A 17,404-nucleotide genomic window follows, 5' to 3' on the forward strand; every position below is an offset into this window, starting at 1 on the left:
TTTTCTCCCCCACCAACCACGCTTTCCAATAAAGGTGACTAACAATACATGTACTTAGGGATGACTCAAATTAGACTTAATTATAATGTAGACATTTTTGGGAAACAATGACAAATAAATCAATTTAGGTATTAAAATAGAGAGAATAAAGAAATAACACAGCCCTCAGTTTATCCTGTATAGCACTTCCAACATGTGTCCTGCGGTATTTATTATGGAATGCTTGAATTATATATCTTCCCCTGCAGCTGTAATAACACAACCCGGTTCTGCTGACAGTGAATATCACATTCAAATACATTTATGCTTCTTTTTTTTCCACCCCCTCTCTCTCTTTTTTTTTTAAAAACTCCATGAATTCAACGGAGATGCTGCGCTGAGGTCACTGATGTTATCAATCCAAACAATTGCATCTGTTTCTATTGATATAAAACTCCGCCTATCACTGCAGTATCTCAAAATCCTTTTTTTTTTTGTCCTTTCCAGGTATGACTATGTTGAGATCCACGACGGCAACTCCGAAACGGCCGACTTATTGGGAAAGCATTGCAGCAACATCGCCCCGGCACCAATCATATCATCCGGACCCGCCCTTCACATCAAGTTTGTGTCTGACTATGCCCACCAGGGGGCTGGCTTCTCGCTGCGCTACGAAATATTCAAAACCGGTAAGAAGATGTCACGGTTAACACTTGATGATGAGAAATATTTTTAAACTCCATGCACGTTGTTAGGCCATCATTGGGACATGTGGATTCTGAGTTTCACTTAATTAACCTTTCTGGAAGTGCTAATCAATAGAACTTTAGTGTAAGTGCAACTCTTGGGTGGCTGTGTAATGCATGGATGGTCTACCTAATTTGGGCTTGAAGAATGTGTCTTAAGTTGAATCTGTTTGGTATTTACGATTGCATGTCCTCAAGTGTGTGGTCAACACCAAATTTGGGAGAGCCACAGACTCAAGAATTGCGGCGGTTGCGGGCACAAATAAATTAAAAGAGCAACTGGTTGAGTTGAGTCTAAAATGCCTTCTGGCACCTAATACAGGTCAGTCTTGGTACTACAATATACATCTGGTTGGGAGGGAAGACAAGCAAACCATTGTGTGTGCAGTGTTGTTATCTCAAGTACATCAGGCACTATGAGAGTTAGTAGAGCACGGTGATTATCTTTCTCCTGTGGGGTCTCGCACAAGTTAAGATGTTGAAAATCCCGATGGGTGTCGCCCGCTTTACTACAAGTAAATATGATACAGAAAGCAAGGACCAGACTCCAATCTCCACGGTCAGGTGTGAACATTCCTGCGTAACTCAACCCCAAGTTTTTGTTTGGAATATTTAACTCCCTCAAGAGGGGGCTTATCCCCGTTATCCTCCCCAATAGAATGCGTAGCGCACTTTTGAAAGCAAGCTACCCATGACTGTATCACTACTAGGAGAGTCAGCATGCTCCATTAGGTGACCAGACCAAATTTGTCCCTCGGATCTCATGCTAGATCGTAAGCAGGTAAAGAGCGACTCATCAGGGGACTCTTGAGACCCCTTTTAGACTGCCCATGTGAGACCGCTCTGCCCTCAGTGGCCCCCTGTCTGTCTGAGCATTACATCTTATTGTGTGTTGGTGATAAAGATCCCCTTCACGCTGTTGTGGGTCAGCCAAAGCAAGACCAATTGTGATGAAGGGCAAGTGAGACACACAAGAGGGGCACATAGTGTCTTCAGCCATCGTGTTGCGTTCATCCTGAAAGCATTCTTCGCGTGCCTGTTTAATTGAGTCCTGAGCCTTGAGAGACACTGTCACACACAGGGCGGGCTGAGGTTACTAAGACAACACGTGTGCTGGTCTACATGGATGTGTCTCACTTTCGGCTGAGTGTCTGAGTTCACACTTGGTGTCTCACACGACAATGCTGCTCTTGTTAACTGCAGAGGTGAAGATCACATTGTGTAGAACTTTGGATCGTTTTCATGACACACGCTCCCATGGAAATTTGCTGGCGCTCATATGTGCAAGTTTGCAGTTTTACACAAGAATCCTTGAAGTCAAAACATATAAAATATGGTGTTATTTTGGCCGATTGTCTGCATGAATTACAACAGTAGAACTGCGCAGCAGATGTATCCACATTATGGCGCTTATTCAGTTCAGGCCAGGTGGGCAGACAGTCTAACACAACTATTGTCACTATTTTTAGAATTGATTATTCTATCGATTATTCCATCAATTAATCAAAATCACCCTTGAAAGATTGATGCTCACTGGTTTCCAAAGTAAAAGCAGTTGAGATCTGCTTTCACGATAAACTAGAAATCAGAGAATTATTACTATTGGATGTATGCTCGCTCGTGTTGCGTCTGTGTGTACCTGGCAAAGAGGGAACATTTTGAACATTCAAGCTGCTGGAACATCGTTAACAAGATCTTGTTATCCTGCAAGGTGAAACTCAACGTCTGCTCGTGTGGGTGACTGTATTTTATGTACGTGTCAGGATGAAAGTGTGTGTTTGTGCGTGTGTTTGTGTGAGTGTGCGTCATTCACGCCTAGTACAGCCTCATTATGATATGGCTCAATATGCTCTTCCTACGTATTTGTCCTCCAAACTTACTGTTACTTCCCCTCTTAGTTATAAGCATCCATGTTTATTTTCAATATTTGCTGCATGGTAACGTCTAAATATTATTTACAATGTCAAACTATTGAATTTTCTGTCAGTCTTCCCATTTTAGCGGTTACTTTGAAATATCTACTTGATACAGCGTTAGCATATTAAAACATGTATTTGTTCTAGCGTTAGTGCAGGGGTGTCAAACTCATTTTTTTCACGGGCCGCATTGTAGTCATAGCTTCGGAGGGCCATTATGACTGTCAACCCAAATAAATGGATGAGCACCTCATATTATATACAGTAAAAGCTACAAAACAAACTGACAAATAACTCGTTTTCAAATCAGACGAGAGTAAAAACTGGTCAAACATTTAAAAGAAAAATATATTATTAAAAGTGAAGACAATTTGCAATTCTAGTAATGACACACAAAGTTGATGCACAATTTGTCTTCACGGGCCACATAAAATGATGTGGCGGGCCGTATCTGGGCCCCCAGGCCATGAGTTTGACACCAGTGCATTAGTGTATAGTGTTAGAATCTAGCATTGTTCTCCGAAAAATATTCTCCCATTGTCGGAAGTGTGTCACGGAGCCATGCCGCTGTGTGTATTAATGACTTTTCCCCCCTGCTTGGAGTCCTTCATCCCTAAGAGAGGATGATTTTAGAGAGGGTCTCTGTCCTAATCCCTGTCTGTGTTAGGGGAGATTGTCTCGCTACGTCTTTATGTACTGACAAGCAGATCTTCACTGTCTGAGTAACAGTCTAGTCAGAGTGGAAAGGGCTTCTTGGCAGATGTTGAAAAAAAAAAAAATGTTTTGCCCATTTTGCCCTCCCTCTACACACCTCCGCAAAATACTTGGTGTGTATGCATGCATACACCGCCTTACCAAAGAGAAAAGATCACAAAAGGTGGAAATGCTCAAACACAAAAAAGTAAACAAATCCAACAACAAACTGTTTGTGTTTACACTTCTGTTACTATGGTAGCTGGAGAAAAATTACAACCAATACACAAGCAGTCCTGCTGGGCCAGCCAATCAAATCCTGCTGTCTAGGCAGTGCGCCCCCGGCTGTTTTTGTGACCCAGAATTGGCCAGACACATACACACGCGTGCACAAACACACACACACGCACACGCACACACATACATACATACAAACATACATACAGTATATGAACGCCCAGATGAGCCATCGCACACAGTCATGTCTGCACGGCATGCTGGCTCACGCGTTCGGCCCATTATTGTCAAGTAATTTACTGTACATTATTACACACATGCATTGTTTTTCTCTTTCCGTAAATGGATCACAACACGTCATGTCTCAATCCAATACAGTGTTGCAATATTATTCAATTTAATCCAGTCATTTGAATTATTGGACACTGTACCAACTTTAGAACAACAACAAGGTGCTCAAGTTTTATGTTCATTGTGTGAACAACATGTATTCTGGCTGAGTCTGTCAATCATGGTCACGTTCTTGAACATCTTGAAGCAAAAAATAACTTCTGTGTGTGCTGTTACCCCAAAAGTTGATAAATAATTTTTTAATGGTTGCAGTGTGGTTTTGAATGCTCATAATATCAAATGATGTCACATAAATGAAAGCTTGGGAGACAACTGTCTACTGTCCTCCGGGGATCCAAAATCTACCCAGCAACACAACTCACTGAGCAACAACAACAATCTTGAATCAGACTGGCGCAGACAAAGCAGGGTAAACAAAATTTATCTAAACAATGACTACTGAATAGTTTTGCCGCTTCAGTACATTATGGTACGTTATTATGATTTTCAAAATTCAAGCGCCAAGGTGAAAATATGGGTTAAGAGGGCATGAAAGGAACATGTCACATGTGAAAGGAGGGCAGAAGTGTTTATGTGATGTGCATGAACTTGAAGTAATGCGGAGGGGAGGGGCGGGGCAAAATTGCTGCTGGCAACCAAACTGGTCAGCCGATCGCACACACACGCACATGCTTACGGTTACGCCGACCCACATTATTGAGTGGGTGAGGTGGGTGGCGAGCGAGCGAGTAGGTGTGTGTGTCTGATGTCATTACACGTGTGAGAAGGTCACGAGCGAAACAGATTGAGAAGTAGGACAGAAGAAGTAACATGTCACTCAATCATGATTGTTTATTTATAGATATTTATTTACTTTATAGATAAATGAGTTTGGCGAAGGACTTTTGGTAACTCCGGCTTAAGTTCCAAATGCACATGAGGTCAACTTTTTAAATGCATTTAAAAGTGAGAGAGTAGATACTCTCTAAAATGTCTCACTTACTTTCCCTTCATTTCCTTGTGGAAGCATGCAAGCGTAGACAGGCACCCAAACAGACTGGAGGCAAATGGGTTACTTTAAGAGGCTCAGACACAGCCGTGTGTGTGTGTTTGGGTGGACAACTGGACATGGTTGAGTAAACTAGAATAATGATGTCACCACACCATGCCAATTGTGTGTGACGGAACGCTGATGGAGGGAATATTACAGTACAGGATTTATTAAAGGGCCTTTTTTTTAATCCTGAGACAATCACATGCATGTGTTTGTGTATCGCTGTGATTATTTTGTCCTAATATGTTTTGTCTTCATTCAAGGTTCGGACTGTTCCAGAAACTTCACAAGTCCCTCGGGTCTCATCGAGTCTCCAGGTTTCCCTGACAAATACCCCCACAACTTGGAGTGCTCCTTCATCATCGTTGTGCCCCCCAGCATGGATGTCAGCCTCACTTTCCTCACCTTTGACCTGGAGAACGACCCCTTGCCTGGAGCAGAGGGAGACTGCAAATACGACTGGCTGGAGGTTTGGGACGGGCTTCCTGGAGGTGAGGCACATGGTGATCATATTGAAGGAAAATGTTTGCACATCTTCCTCATAGTTACGGACTTCCTGTGTGGAAGTTTGCATATAGGCTCCAGCTCACCTGCAATTCTAACAAGAACAAGCGTCATCAAAAAAGGATGGATGAATGGTTTAAGGGTTTAGCACATTAAAGTTCTAATGACGTTCCGGCCCGTTTCACACCGGCCTGCCATTTAGTGAAGTGAAATGAAGAGTGTTTCTCCCTGCCTACATCTGTATTGATTTACTTGGAATGCCAACTATTTTAGAAGCTACGCGTTGGTTGATAAAAGCCGAGCTTCCAGGCAAAATGTTGGCACCTACCCTGGAGAAACCGCATATGTTTTCATGGGGAAAATAAAGTGAGAGTTGTTGAGTAGAGGGAGAGAGGGAAAAAAAATTCAGAGGTGAGGGGGTTAAGATATTTCTGTTCTTGCTGCTGGAATTACTGGAGAGAGTTGAGAGGGACAAATCCTCAGCACAGAAAGTCTGGATAGAGTTTCAAGAGATGGAAGAGGAAAAGAGGAATGAGGGCACAGTTGAAAGGCTAAGCAGAAGGGAAAAAACAAAGGAGATGTAAGATGAATGAGTGTAGGACAGAAGACCTCTGGTTTGCCTCCAGAAGAAAATAGGAAGGTAAGGCAATAAGATTACAAAAAAAAAATCGGTGTAACAAAAATAAAATGGTGCAATATTCTGTAAAAGGCGAATACAGCACAGAAAGGCTCTATTTAGTTTTTTTTTTTTTTAAAGGCAAAAACTTGAGTGGGAGGAAAAATATGACATCAGGTGAAAGGAAGACAATTGCAAGAGAAGAAACAAAGTTTGGGAAAGGAAAGTGAAATGAATTTGGAGGATGTTTAACGGGAAGGAAATCCAATGGAAGAGATCAAGAGGTGAAGGACTTTTAGTTTTAGTGCTTTCAGGGGACACGAGAGGCAGGAAGAGATAAAGACAATGTGATGAAGTGAGCATGCTTGAGCTACATAAGTCACATGTGTTCAAATCAGCATTGTCAAGTTAATTTACATTTACATGCTGTAGGCCTACATTGCAAAAATATTTTCATCTGTCTACCATTAAAGCTTTACTCTTCTTACGATAATTTACGATATATATATTTTTTTCAACACTATCAGTAGAAGAGTTATTACTATTGTTTGCTCAAGAGGCCTATTTCAAATATCCACCCATTCCAAAAGAGAAAAAAATCAATAGCACTGATCGATTGCTGGCTGTTTTCTCATCTCCTACCTCCTCCACAAGCTTCAACATGCGTGTGCGTCTGTGTGTGAGGAGCATTCACCGCGTATCAATGTGCTATCCTTGCTCGGATCCCTTCACACAAACGCACGCACACACATGCACACGTGCACCGCAGGGCCTGAGATCACCTTCATCTGTTTGTGTTGACATATACAAGTTGCTGTTTCAGGGAAGACGACAGTAGATGCATCACTTAGGTCCTTGAATTTATACACAGGTGTGGCCCTGACTATATTTCAGCAGAGGACGGAATTAGAGAGGTTGCCTGGGATGCAATCCAAGAAGGGAAGGATGTTGATAAATGAAAAGGATGATTTATACATAGATGGTGCAAATAGAAGAACTACTATAACTTTCTCAAAATGTCAAGATAATGATTTGAATGTGAGATATTTGGAGAAGTATCAGAACTGTCCACCACTTTCTCCCAAATCTATACAAACTCGTACAAATTGATTTAAAGCATGTTAACTCTTCAACTTGCTTTGTAAATTGTGTTTTACAAATGAGTTAGCTTGTACAAGCCAGCTAGTGTTATACCACTTAAACTGGATTCAGGCTGACTTTGGGCTATTCTTTCTACTCCGCAGTGGGCCCGCTAATTGGTCGATATTGCGGGACCGTGGTACCACCAGAGATCCAGTCATCGACTGGGATTCTCTCCCTTTCCTTTCACACCGACATGGCTGTGGCAAAAGACGGCTTCTCAGCGCGCTACAACATGACGCACAAGGAAGTCAGTGAAAGTAAGTTGATGATGATTTGGTTATTGTTAACCATTAGATTTGCATACTAAATATGTGCTTTTCGCACAGCGTTTCATTGCAGTAATGCTTTCGGCATGGAATCTGGAAAGATCACCGATGAGCAGATAACAGCATCGTCAAGTTTTTACGACGACAACTGGCTGCCGCATCAGGCCAGACTCAACTATAACAACAATGCCTGGACGCCCAATGAGGACAGCAATAGAGAGTACATACAGGTAATGTACTGATTCCGAAAACTTACAATGGCACAAGTTCAGCCATATTCCCCAATTGCAGAATCCCACTCCTATCAAAATGGAAATCTCAAATGAAAAGAGATTGCACTGTTATTTTAGCAGCATATTTGTCCTTGTGCTATCAGGTCACACCAAATATCTCTTCTATTGCTATAGTTATATCAGCAGGACGGACAGAGCGAGAGTGGGTGGTGGGCTGTTATTAAGGTTTAGCAGCTCCATGCCTCAGTAAGGCATTGTTTACTGTGTTCCATCACAGTGCCAACTTTGTGCCAGCCACTTGCCAAGCTTGAGTTATGAGCTTGTCTGGTTCATGGGAGGGGAAAAGAGTGTGAGGTTCACGCACCGCTTAGACAGAAATGGATTTGGCGCAGCCAAGAAGGCCCTCCTTCGTGACACCCCTTCCGTAAACAATAGATTATCTTGTTGGGTGTCACCTTCCCTCAGCCTCCCAAAGTCGACTTTATGTTGGAGGATTTACAAGATCTTTATTTATTGCTAAAGCAATTTCAGCGACATCCCCCCTTTTTGATATCCACGCAAGCTAGCACAAGGGTATTGTTTGTCTTTTGAATTTAAAAGAAAGAAAAATGAAAACCCAGCAGATAAGGATAGCATTTGGAAGTCATTCAATTTCCAAAGCCCAATGAGCAATGTATTTGTTTGTCCCGATTTTTGTTGTTGTTGTTATTCGGTTTGTTTTCTATCTACACTTATACAGAAATGGTATCTCCTATTTAGGCAATTAAATGGCTGTATAGTTTTTTGACAGAGAAAATCCCAAGGAGATCCGTGCAGCCGTGCATCTTGAATTAATTGATTTCTGACAAACTAGTGGAGCGTGGCTGCTCTTAAATAACAAAGAAATGAATAAGCAAATCACAAACATTCGCTCACCATATCCCCTGATTAAAGTTTCACAACAACAAACCTATTCATGCATGCGCGCCTTAGGCTGCCTGTAGTCTCATTTCAGTGGACGAACTTCTTTACATTGTTAAATTTTATATAGGAGCTAAAGAGACCCAAGAAGCAGATTTAAATCTTTGCTTTCTGCTGACAATTCATGAGATCGTCTGTCTTAATGGATAAGACCTTTACTTTTATTACGGCCGTATCAAAACAATAATAGATGTGAACTACAAGTAATAGCTTTGCAGTAGCAAATGTCACGACTCCACCCTGGCCGACTTCTTTTACATGAAACTCAGGAAAGGACTGCAGCCAAGAAGTAGCATGAGCCCAAGCTCCCATTGGTCTGCCTTTCCTTCCCGTCTTACTGCCCAAGGAGAAAATTCTTTACTGCTCATCTTGCTTTGTCAGAAACGCAAACACAATGTCAATGCCGGACATTACTGCTCTTTCCATGTGTTGAGTGGATGTTACTGATTTATTCATTGGTCTCTAATGGTTTGTGACAGTTGGCTGGAAATGTAACTTTTACTGAAGGCCACCTCCGGTCTTGTCCTTCTGTCTGTCTCCCCCGCTGACCACTTGTGTTGTTCTGAGGCCGCTGCGTTCCACAGAGAGCCTCAGCTGTTTCCCCGTGTTAACACCCAGCCGTGTGTAGCCGCGTGGGTTTGTGTCCCGCTGTGTCGGTGTGTACGCGAGTGGCCAAACGGCTCCTGTCTTGACAAGCAGCTGTCATAAATGCCGCCATGCCTGTCCTGTATACTTGAATCTTGCACCTTATGTTTGTGTGGAAAGTGACCAAGGAAAAAAAAAAAACACAAATTTGCTGACTTCAATAAGCAGTGTGAAAGGAGCTTCATAACCTTCTGCTCTCATCGATTGTTATTCTATTGCTCTCGCATTGTGGACCAGTGTGAGGCTCGGTGCAGATTGATGATGTGAGTGCCGGTGGCTGCGTTATTCCAACACTTGTGTGATTGATGAGGGAAGCTTCACTTAGCATCCGTCTCTTGCTCTTATTTGGTCTTCACCTCCTTCGCTTTCTCTTCCTGCCTCTCCCTCAGTCCTCACCTCTTCTCACCCCCTCTTATGTGTTCTTCTCCTCAGCTCAGGACTATCGATTAGGTGTCTTGGTGGATCTCTGTCTCGGCCTAAGTGAGCAAGTGTGTGTATGTGTGTGTGGTGGGTGTAGTCTGAAACACCTGTCTTCCTGACAGGTAACAAACGCAGCGTTTTGCCTCCCCTGGTGAGGCGTCTTGTAACCCGGTGGGCCGCATAATATACACATCACACGTTCTGACTGCGCTTATTCTTCCAACATCTCTTGTGTTGTTGTTTGTCGTGTTATGATTACCCTAATATACATAGAAATGTGTATAGAAGGTTAATGAAAACTGTATAAAATAGTTTAGCAAGGTGATTGAGAGTTATTTTGAGGCTTTACTTGTGAAACCAAGCTAGCCAGTCCTAGCTGCGGCTCGTACATAAAGTGTTTGGACAAAGGGCGGACCCAAGGTCAAAAATGCAGTTCGGGAAAAACGGTACATATATTAACGCAGGACCCGCATGCAGCATAGCATTCACAATCAGGCTAGAGAGGTGATTATATACTAGCTATTGTATGGCAGGAAATTAAAATGAGCCCCTGGTCATCACTATCGATCTGCCCAAGGAGAGGAGGAGGAAAGGCAGAAAGGGAGATGAGGAGCATAAAGTAGAATGAGGAAGGTGAGAAATGGTTGCTGAATAGTTGATGTCTGTATTTGCATGTTTATGTCTGTCTTCAGGCAGTTTCAACACTTGAAGACATTAATTGCAAAGGCCCGTTGACAGATTAAGGATTCCGAGTCACAGAGTTGAATTTCAATTAGGTTAAATATAGATTGGAGCAGATGAAGCCGCGAGACTTTTTAATGTTCACTTCACCTTGCTTTCGATGAGGCCAAGTTTTATCGGGCCATGTTTTCATTTATTTGTTTGTTTGTGTGCAACCTCTTGTCAGATTTCTAAATGTACTGCGGGTCCGTTTATTATAATGGGTAGTTTGTCTTCCACTGATGTTCACCGTTATACATTTTGTTGAACATTAACATAAATGTGCCGCGTATGTGAGTTGTAATGTCAAACCGGGTTTAATGTGGAAAATTCCACCTTCTCGTCTGTGTAAAATCTTCCGCCAGCAGATTGTAATTTGTCATAGTCAGTAATGCAATAGCCTGGTGCAAATGTCTTTTTTTTTTCTTCTGTCCGATATATGCTAACAGGTGGACCTCTACACACTGAAAGTGATCACAGGCATCGCCATGCAGGGCGCCATTTCCAAGGAGACGCAAAAGTCATACTACGTGACCACTTTCAAACTGGAGGTCAGCACCAATGGCGAGGACTGGATGGTTTACAGACACGGCAAGAATCATAAGGTAAGGTCACAGCCCTCCCACCAGCACTCGGGGAAAAAAAGCAACTACAAATAGTGTGGATGATCTTGGGTGACACGCAGGCTATGACATGGGCATGTGCGCTAATGGCCGAAAGGAAATATGAGATGGAATATTCAGCCGCAAGCCAGAAAATCCAACCTGTCTGTCTGCGATTACAGCCGTCGTCATTCATTTGGCTTAATTTAGGTTTTAAATTTTTTTATTTTTTTTTACGAGCAAGCACACGTCTCCAAACTCCTAATGATACCTTACATCATTGCATACTGTGACCACACAGTACAATCTGCTTTTCCCATCACATCTGGTTACTGTTACTGACTTGTAAAAAAAAGTTCAAATTATCGTCAGCCAAAAAGAAAACTCTCCGCTTCTTTCTCAAAGGTGTTAAAGCATTTGAGTTAGACTACAGTCTAGGGATGCTGTGAAGAACACAAGCAGATGCAGATCTTAAACTCAGTGCCACCGCCGTTAAATGGAAAAAGCATTCCTACGCCTGTCCAGCGGTTGTGGCTGTTTTTACCATCACAGACGTTCTTCCCATGCTAGCGGTCCACACGTTGTGTCCTGCGGTCTAACACCATGTCTAACGCTCGGCTGTAAACCCTTCAGGGACACTCAGGCAAAGCCGCTCGCTCACAGGAACAAACTCTTAAGGGAGGAAACAAGAGAAACCATGAGAGCATGTTTGATTTTATTTTTTGGGGGGGTGAGTTGCAGAGCCTAAAATGTTTATTTCAGCTAGGGAAATGATGAGTACTATTTTCCCTTTACTTCTTTTTAATGTTGCTTAACAAATAGCGAAAGAGAAAAATCATCATATTGAGGGATTTTAATGAGGCTTTGCAGAGTGAATTTTTCATAGATGAAGCATGCGGGTGAGTCAACGTCTAAATGGAAAGAAGCAAGTTTGATGATGATGTTTTGTGGTTGGTTGCGGCACCCATAATCCTGCTTGATTCCGCCATAACCATGGAAAGCTGTTTCACAGCTGAATACTGACAGCGACACAGATGGGGTGAGCGTGTGTTACTCATGTTTTGCCTGAGTTAAGTCTTTTGGAGGGGAGGGGGGGGGGGGCTTACATGGTGATAATATCCAGCCCTTGTCTTGTACATACACGCTGACAAACAGACCCGAACGCTTATTGCATCCTTCGACCCGTCAGGGGACATTTTTTGGTTGATAATGGTGTTTCGGGAAAAAAAAGCGAGGGACTCGGAGTCTAAAGACTGAAAACCTATCTCAAAATGTTTTTGCTGATAGTACACAGAATGGCGGACAAGCGATTTTGGCATGTGCAAGGACACCACAACTAAAACAAAAATGGCCGACCAGTGCCAAGTTTTAATTGAGACTCTTAGATCTAATTCAGCGTTCCTTTACTATGACATATTGGCATATTTTTAACAGTTGTGGTTTAGTCAAGGATTGTTTTGAAACGTTCCAAAATATGAAGACAAAAAGAAGAAGATTTCTTGGCCATTGTCATTTAAATGTTCCGCTCAGGGTCATTGCATACTTCTTTTATTTGTTCAATTCTACTGTTCCCACCGGTTTTAATGCTTCAGTCTTATTGATGAAGTCATAAAAGATGAAGCAAGACTTTTGGACCAGGCTAACAAGAGAGAACCCGCTGACAATTTATCTGTTGATGAAATCTTCGTATCAGCCGGCGCCCGATGGCTCCTCTTGGCTGACATACCTCACGTGGCGAAGCAGCAGCATTCTAAATGGCCAATGCGCCTAGAATCCATAAATCATTAAACAGCAGTGGTCAAAAAAAAAAAAATCTATTCCTAAAGTCTGGCTCCCATTACAACACACTCAGATGGAAGCATTTAGTTCAAGAATGTACCTTTTATATGAATGACAGATGAGAAAATAAGTGTTTTGCTACATGCCTTAGAGATTCAAGTTCCTAATAATGTGACCCCATACCAGACGTTCTCATTCATTCACTCCTATCATTTTCTCCATCCATCAAGGCCTCACTTTTGCCCACTCATGTACGCCCTTCAAATCTTCATTTGCATTACCCCCCCCCCCCTTTCTCGTCCACTTCCGCGCTTTTCCATTACCTTAACTCTGCTAATAGACAATAGGGCAACTTTATGCCGCTCGAATAAATGCCGGCGCGTTAATCTCAGTGAATTGTTGCGTTTTATGGGCAAGAGGCATAAAAGAAGGTCAACCTATTATGAACATTAGCTGATTCCGCTCTTACTAAGAAGCACTTATCCCAATTGCAATTGTTTATTACAGGCGTAGGAATAAAATCACATAAGCATATCCAAAGACGAATGAATGTTAACATCTGGGAGAGAGCCCATAGGGGAGCCGCAACTGTCAACATGCAAACGTGATTTGTGTGATCGGTAAATGGATTTGATAATGTCATTCGAGGTCTAATGTGAGCCAGATGAGACATATGGAAAATAGTGGGACTTATAGGAGAACGTAAGAGCGGCGCAAACAAAGAAGGGTGGACAGAGCTCACGTAGTGACTCGGAAACCCCGGGGTAGAAAGTTTCCTGGGAACAAGTGAGTGAAGGAAAGCGGCAGAAGGCTGGAGAGAAGTACACAAGTGTGTGTGTGTGGGGGGGGGGGCAAAATGAGGTTGGAATGGATGGATGGGAGTGCAAACGGCGCCAGGGAGCAGAAGGGGAATAATGAGAATAGCAGACGAGGGTGTTGCCTGCACAGATGTCTCTAGATAGATCCGCTGGCCGGCATGGAGGTGAAGAGAGGGGGAAGAAAATAAAAGGACAAATGCGAGTACAAGGAGAGGAAAGGCTGAGAGTTGAGGAGAAATCAAAACAGGAGGCTGAGGTCAAAACAGGCGTGATAAATGAAGACGCTCTGTGAGGAAATGGAAAGGAAAAGGACAAATGGGGAAATTATCAGGTAGTCTCATATCATAAAACTAAACACACACACAGGAAGACTGACCCCGCCCCACAATGCAAGCGTGTGTGAAGAGATGCGAGAGGACGGAAGATGTTTTACTATTTTATAACTGTCCACACTCATACTCACAAAAGACGCACATCATGGACTTTTGAATAATTCAGCGCGTCTGCACCGGTCCTTGCCGGCTGACTGAAGGAGGACCCGCGGGCTCACCGCGTCACACACGCATACACACCAGCCGACACACCTGTTCTCTAGTTAGGTCCGCTGGTTGTATTCCTACTCATGCTCTGCATGGGCGCTAATGTGCTAGGTGATGAGGATCGTCGCCAACCATTTTGAAAGCCACACGTAGAAATTTATTTTCTGGGTCCCTGTTAGTTGAGAAAAAAAAAATAATCTCACTGCATTGTTTACAGACATTTGTAGCAATTTTCTACTTTTGTGTTAACATTGTTTACAAAGATGTCAATAATTTGTATTTTAAGTTTACTGTTACTACCATTGCTAGTATACTTTGTTACGCTAAATCTACCAACACTACTAAATGTGAACCAGTGATTTGAAAAGCCCAAAACAGATTGACCTGATAGCACAAAGAAGATCAAATCTGACTGGACCCCTAAAAAAAACCTGAAATAAACACTGCAGTCAAGAAAATGCTACAAATAGAAGAGAATTGACTCTTTGGAATAAACTAATCCAATTTCATGTTGTAAATGTAGGTCAGAGCTCTGATGAAATTTGTTTACGTTGGTAGAAAAGGATTTGCGGGCCTTGAACGGCCAAAACGGATATCAATGGCCTTCATGCAGTATATTGACTGTAATTATGATTTTACTACTGTGTTAGCGTGAGACTGAGGTTCATTCCAACTCGTATACAAACTTGGGGTTATATCACTGCCGGAAAGATCTGAACGGAACGATGTTGTGATCCTTGGTATCAGCCAGCCGTGTCTTTTTAACAAGAACCCATTAACAAACCTTTGCAAAACGCACACAGTCCATTAGCTGATTGCTGCCCAAGCATTTTCGAGATTGATAACAGTAAATTGAGGCGTTTAAGACCTCGAGGGGGGCGACTACATATCACCTGACACCTCCTGCGTTGGATGCTCACTTGTGTAGCCAAAACACGTTTGTTATGCATAGATAATCGTGGTGCGATCACGTACTTGTCTTTAGTACGATAGTACTTTTTTTAAGTTCAGTTAGTTTTAGTGTTTAGAGCAGATCCTGCAGTTTTTGTTTTATCAAAAATACTTTTGTATATTTGTATTAGTTTGAGTTTTTTTAATGTATGTCTTATTTGTAAAGTGCAAGATTTAAAAAAATATATATATATATTTTGTAACTAGTAATCAAGCTTTTTTCCCAATAATGTAATTTCACAGCCAAAGAAATCTCAGGCTTAATCTCACAAATTTAAAATCTATGACAGTTTGGACGGACCAGAGGTCAGAATGCCAATCCAGTATTAAATCTTGAGGAAGTTCATAACTGCTTTATTAAGCACAAAAAAAAAATTAACAGCTCAACACAAGGTCACTGTGTTCCATTTGCACGGTAGCCTCCACTAAAGGGATTTGCCTTGACTTAGTGCTTGTAAAACAACATTTGTCACAGTGGAAGCCGCTCCACATTTGCAGCTCTGTTTGGTGACCCCGAACAAAGCTCTGTGTGTATTTGTGTACACGAGCGTACCGAGGAAATGTTTCATCGGCCATCGAGGGAAATCAGAAAGCCACCAGCAGCCCAAAATCCTCCGAGTCGGACTTTATAATTATACTTTTGCTACTACAGTGACACACTCACGCACGCTTGTAATTACAATCCCATTACATCTTTTGGGGCCTCTTGGCATTTTTCCATCATTTAAACTGGTATCCAGGCCATTATGGGGGCACCGGTTCACCGAGTCTTGTAACCTTCCCGTTTGGTCCTGGGTTCAATCCCCCAGTGGGCCCGGTGCCTTGATGGCTCCCGTGTAATTCAGAGGGCTTCTTTATTTCCTTTCACCCCTGAAGGCTTCTGTTGTTGCATTCGTTGGGACCAGGGAGTAATAATGAATCTGCACACACAAAACACTCAAAACAAAATGTCTATAAATGAGTACCCAAGTAAGTCGTTACAAGGCCTTTGGCTCGGGTGAACGGCTTTTATTGCGCGCTCGCCGTCTTGTTTCCGACGCGGCTGTAACGGAAGAGCGAGACGGCGAAGAGAAACAGCTGTAGTAAAACAACGGGAGGTACTTGTAGTCAAGATGAACATGTTATCATGACAGTGAGACGGAGTGAAGATGTCAAAGTAAAAGCCAGAAATAGGCGGAGAATAGCAAATGAGAAGCCCAGCTGTGTTTTCCTGAACCGAGCCCAACGCAGATGACAGCCATAAACGCGTATAACGCTGTCAGACGGAGACAGCAATATTAAGTCGGGATGTCAGATGATGAGAAGAACACTTTTAGAAATGTGAGCCCGCATCCAGCGTGTCTTTTATCAGCTCGCGTGTGCGAGTGTGTTTTTGTGTGTGCGCTTGGCAGGGGGTTCGCCTCCGAGGGCACGGACAGTGTGTGTTTCTCTGGAGTGTGTTTAGAAGACAGTTGAGACTGATTGACGCTGTGTGCGAGTGGGAAAAAAAATAAGATTGTGTTTTTCTTTTTGTGTGTGTTTAACCAAGAGGATGCTTTCTCGCATAGTTACACTCTTGATTTATGACACACAATGTTGCCGTCTTCAAGTTAACCTTTGCACTCAAGTTGCTCTTTGTGAAAACGGAACATTATGCACAGTGCGATTGTGTACGTGTTTGTAACGAGAGAGGATTTATTTTTCAAGCTTGTCGTGGTGAGCGGACCACCGTGAACCATAAATACGTGCTGCCGTGATTAACTGTAGTCTTTATTTTTGCTCCCGTTAATAAAACACACCAGTGAGATGACTTTGTGTATGCAAGGGTTCAACAAACAAGAACATTCAGGTTTTTTTTGTTTGGTTTTTACCGCACTAACAAAATAATTGAGTGAACAAAAATCACTGTAAAGTGCATTTTCTTTTGTGTGTGTTTTTTTTTAAACCAATATAGTTTGGAATAGAAAACAATTTTGGGAGAGTAGCATTTAGCAATGCTGTGTGATATAAAAATAAAAAAAACAGGATATAACTGTTTTAGAGGGGATGCTATTATTTTTCCCACATGTGTAATGCGTTAGTCATACACAATAATATTCCCCATATTTACATTTTTTTACAGCTCTTCAAATAAAACAGATTGATTCGAAATGGAGTCTCAAAATTATGACACACATATGATTTATTGAGGGAAGCGCCACAGAGGTGCTTGCAGTACTTTTTTTTTTTTATGTTTGCTCAAAGACTCGCCGGCATCACTGGAGCCACAAAAGT

General features: G+C 42.3%; 1 protein-coding gene across 2 annotated transcripts in view; it reads left to right on the top strand.

The window, feature by feature from the left end:
• LOC133159518 (neuropilin-2-like) overlaps positions 1–17,404 on the top strand; it is a 59,089-nt gene that overhangs the window by 16,801 nt on the left and 24,884 nt on the right. For both annotated transcript variants that reach the window (XM_061286577.1, XM_061286578.1), the window contains exons 3-7: positions 487–668; positions 5,219–5,446; positions 7,320–7,475; positions 7,545–7,714; positions 10,912–11,067. In XM_061286577.1, the coding sequence (XP_061142561.1) occupies positions 487–668; positions 5,219–5,446; positions 7,320–7,475; positions 7,545–7,714; positions 10,912–11,067 (892 nt within the window). The remainder of the gene's footprint in view (positions 1–486; positions 669–5,218; positions 5,447–7,319; positions 7,476–7,544; positions 7,715–10,911; positions 11,068–17,404) is intronic.

Source organism: Syngnathus typhle, linkage group LG9, assembly GCF_033458585.1.
Source record: "Syngnathus typhle isolate RoL2023-S1 ecotype Sweden linkage group LG9, RoL_Styp_1.0, whole genome shotgun sequence".
In the NCBI taxonomy this organism is placed as follows: domain Eukaryota; kingdom Metazoa; phylum Chordata; class Actinopteri; order Syngnathiformes; family Syngnathidae; genus Syngnathus; species Syngnathus typhle.